This window comes from Octopus sinensis, linkage group LG2 (assembly GCF_006345805.1).
Source record: "Octopus sinensis linkage group LG2, ASM634580v1, whole genome shotgun sequence".
Lineage (NCBI taxonomy): Eukaryota > Metazoa > Mollusca > Cephalopoda > Octopoda > Octopodidae > Octopus > Octopus sinensis.
Window position 1 is genome coordinate 89,456,971 of NC_042998.1, and position 4,429 is coordinate 89,461,399.

Consider the following 4,429-nt stretch of genomic DNA (forward strand, 5'->3'; position numbering starts at 1 on the left):
TAAAGAATCGTATATATTTTTAAAGTTGCGTTTTGTTACCGACTGGTAGTTTCTAAACAAAAAGAAAGGACATTGTGTTGCACCCAAGTTGCACCCCAAAAGTATAAAGAAGCAACCAGTTCCCTTTACAGTGGTGACCCCGAGTTCTGGTCATAGACCATAGAACACTCAACCAAGTTTCCCGAGTTCTGGTCATAGACCATAGAACACTTAACTGAAATCTAGAATCTACCTAGTCTGAACCAATCAACCCGCCGCAGTCATCATCTTTCAACAATTTGTCAGCCATTTCATCGTCGACGAAAAAAAAATTGACTTAAGCTGTTAGTGCGATCCGTGCACCAAGCATAACAGGCAGTCAAACTTAAGAAGAGACAGTTTAAAATACATAACATAAAAAAAAATGTTCATGTTAGCACACACGCACGAAAAAAAATTCGTTTTAGACGCGACGAAGGTTGGTAAAATATATAAAAAAAAGAATTTTTTATTCTATGTGCATACAGTACAAAAAAAAAATTTTGGTAAATTGTACATGTAAAAAATTTATTGGTTCAATTGCTGGTCTTGTTTTTCCTTTTTTCCTTGTTGCGTCTGTTCAACTTTGATTCGTTGTCATTTACCTTTCCTTTGACAGAATCATCTAGTAAAGTTTAAAAACTACAAAATGTCTATGGCATCATCTATGGCATCATGCTGCTTGTGTCTGCTCTGAATCATCTGCAGCCTCAATTGATAGACTTACTAAAGAAATAGAATGTCTCACCAAAAGGATGAACGCGATGTGTCGCGATGGCAAGCGATTTTCAAGATCGCGTAGTCGTAGCCGTTCTTCATCTCGTTCTACACAGTCAAAGTCCAAACTGTGTTGGTATCACTCAAAATTTGAAGAGAAAGCACATAAGTGCATACAGCCATGCAACTATAAAAGATTTCAAAGAGGAGTTGAGCACGTCAACTTCCTCCACATCGTTTTCTAGTTATCGTGCATTTTTCGTTAAGGATCTAGTGTCGAAGAAATACTTCATGGTGGACACTGGTTCTTGTTGCAGTATTTGGCCTCTGCGTCTCACAACCGACAGGCCAAAACGATCTAATGTTACCTTGCAAGCTATTGACTCGTCACCAATAGCCACATTCGGTCAAATCACTTTACGCCTTGGCATACATCTTCGTCGAGATTTTCAGTGGGTTTTTGTCATTGCTGACATTCCGCATCCTATTTTAGGTGCGGATTTTCTAAATAACTTTGATCTATTGGTAGATGTCAGACGTCGGAGGCTAGTCGACGGTTCAACTACACTCTCCACGCCGACCAGAGAATCTACCGATTCAGCTCTTAGCCCGACATTTTTTGTTTCTACATCTGGAGATGTTTTTCATTCTCTATTGGCTTCTTTTCCAGAGCTACTTGATATTACCTTTAAAATGGCAAAACCCGTACACTCGACATTCCATCTTATTACAACTACTGGACAGCCTGTTTTTTCGCGCCCACGGCATCTTGCACCTGACCGTCTTAAAACGGCTAGGGCTGAGTTTGAGCATATGCTCCAGCTTGGTCTGATACGCCCATCCACCAGTCCATGGGCATAACCCCTTCATTTAGTTCGAAAAGGGGATACAGATTTTCGCTCGGTGGGAGATTATCGGCGTCTAAATTCTGTGACGATTCCGGACAGATATCCAATTAGGAATCTCAATGACTTTTCAGCGAATCTTCATGGCTGTACCATTTTTTCTAAGGTTGACCTCATACGTGCTTATCATCAAATACCGGTCAACCCAGACGATGTTCCTAAAACGGCAATTACCACTCCTTTTGGTTGTTTCGAATTTCTATACATGAGTTTTGGTTTGCGGAACGCCACTAGTACATTCCAACGTTTTATAGATGAAGTTATTCGTGGACTTGATTTTGTTTTTGCGTATGTCGATGATATTCTCATCGCAAGTGATACGCATGAAAATCATCTCCAGCACTTGTCTCAGCTTTTTCAGCGTCTTCGCGACTATGGTGTTCGCTTTAATCCAGACAAGTGCGTTTTTGGGCAATCATCTCTTGATTTTCTCGGTCATTATATTGATTCGAGTGAAATCAAACCACTCTCGTCTAAAGTCGATGCAATTCAGCGCATCGCACCACCTTCTTCTTTGCGTAATTTCTATCGACGCTTCATATACCGGTGTGCGGACAAGTTGTTTCCTTTAAAGAAGATGCTAAAGGGCAATTCTAAAAAGGATGCCCGTCGTACTCTTTCAGCTGAAGCACTGCCTGCCTTTGAGTTAGTTAAAAAGGAACTAGCTTCAGTTCCTGTTTTAGCACATCCGGCTCCTGATGCTCCACTTACTTTATCTGTGGACGCATCAGATTCTGCAGTTGGCGCTGTCTTGCAGCACACCGTAGATGGTGAAACTAAACCTTTGGCTTTCTTTTCTCCTAGACCGTTAGTACCTGAGAAACATCAACGTTCTGTTTTTGATGCTCTTCATTCATTGTCACATCCGGGTATCTCTGCCACAGTAAAGCTTGTTACTGCTCGGTTCTTCTGGCCCAATATGCGACAATCGATTACCTCTTGGGCACGCTCTTGTTTGAGATGCCGGAGTGCTAAAGTCCATAGACACGTTCGTGCTCCACTTGGACAGTTTTCTTCTCCTGAGGCCCGTTTTCGTCATGTCCACCTTGATTTGGTTGGACCATGGCCTGTGAGTCGCGGGTTCTCATATATTTTAACTTGTATCGATCGTTTCTCACGTTGGCCGGAAGCTATTCCTATAGAAGACATTTCTGCTGAAACTGTTGCGAAAGCTTTCGTGTCTAATTGGATTTCTAGGTATGGTGTACCGTCCAGTTTAACCACAGATCGTGGTCGACAATTCGAAGCGGTTTTATTTCGTGAGTTATCACGAATCCTGGGGATGCATCATATACGCACCACTAGTTACCATCCTGCTTCTAATGGGATGGTGGAGCGTTTCCACAGGCAACTTAAGGCCGCGTTGCGTGCCTCGCCGAATCCACAGTCGTGGACTGAATGTCTTCCTATCGTCCTGCTTGGATGTCGGACTGCGATTAAAGCAGACCTTGGTTTTTCTTCTGCCGAGCTCTTGTATGGTACCAACTTGACATTAACGGTCGTTCGGAGACCGTATCCGTAGATCGTCTTAAAAGGGCATATTTTGAGGTGTCCACATCTTTTGATGACCCCACTGCCACAACCATCGTTGAACCTTCACATGCACCTTTGACAACACCACCATTTACACATGCACCTTTATCAACACCAACATCGGCAACACCACCTTCGTCGTCGCAGCCCGCTTCGAACAAACCTTATGTTACGAGGTCAGGCAGAACTGTTCACTGGCCAAAGAAACTTTCAAAGACGATTTATATTTGACATTCTCAATTGACTTCCCAGTGACAGTTACGATACTAATTGAACTTTGTTCATTTGAATATTATTTTTTCTTTTCCTTTGCTGCATGCTTGTTTATATTATAGAATTTTGTTTTAATTTGTCATATTTTGTGCCATTTTGGTGATTTGGTATCCACCTTATATTCTGAAGCCACTACAAGGAATTTTGTTTCGTGCTTCCGCACTCGAGGGGGAACCTTTAGGTGACGTCATATTCCAGTGTGCGCACACGCAACGTCATTCTTCAGTGTGCGTGTGCGCAACGTCCTTCTTCAGTGTGCGTGTGCGGGGTTGGAACCTTCTGGAAAGACATAAGGAAGTTCCCTCATGCACATGCGCTAGAGACTGAAGAAGAAATTCTATCGTGTTCCTTAATAGCGTCGTGGACTTGAGACACGGCGATAGAAGAGAAAGGACGTATTTTTAAACGTGTGATCAGCCTATTCTCCTGTCCCAGACGCTTAGGATTTGACCTGTTCTGTTGCTGCTGAATCGTTGTAAGAAACTTACAAACGTTAGAATTCAGCCTTGCTGTGTTCAACTAGGTGGATACCAGTATACCATCGTGTTTCATTGTTGAATAAGAGAATAAAGAATCGTATATATTTTTAAAGTTGCGTTTTGTTACCGACTGGTAGTTTCTAAACAAAAAGAAAGGAAATTGTGTTGCACACCAAAATTGTAAAGAAGCAACCAGTTCCCTTTACAGATCCATTGGTGATATGAACTAAACGCTAAAATTTGATACTATGGCATATATGCCGTGGCAGAAATAACTATGACAGAATATATGTTGAGCAAGAATTTAAATCTACAGCGAATAGACATTGCTATACAAATATAATTCTCTTCTACGCTATTTATCAACATTTAACAAACCAAATTTCGAGTTCTTTACGTCAGTTGACAATAAAGATTTATTCGAAAATAATGAAATAATTTAGTTAAATCAAGTATAATCTGAAAAATTTTCGGCTTCCGAGCCTTATTTTAGCGTACTATCCT

General features: G+C 41.4%; 2 protein-coding genes across 2 annotated transcripts; both read left to right on the plus strand.

The window, feature by feature from the left end:
- The first annotated feature begins 792 nt into the window (after window positions 1–792).
- Window positions 793–1,596, plus strand: LOC115225229. The gene has a single exon (XM_029796173.1). It carries the CDS (start codon window positions 793–795, stop codon window positions 1,594–1,596), a length of 804 nt encoding a protein of 267 aa, XP_029652033.1.
- Window positions 1,597–1,845: 249 nt separating this feature from the next.
- LOC115225241 (uncharacterized protein K02A2.6-like) lies at window positions 1,846–3,162 on the plus strand. The gene has a single exon (XM_029796183.1). It carries the CDS (start codon window positions 1,846–1,848, stop codon window positions 3,160–3,162), a length of 1,317 nt encoding a protein of 438 aa, XP_029652043.1.
- The last annotated feature ends 1,267 nt before the right edge of the window (window positions 3,163–4,429 follow it).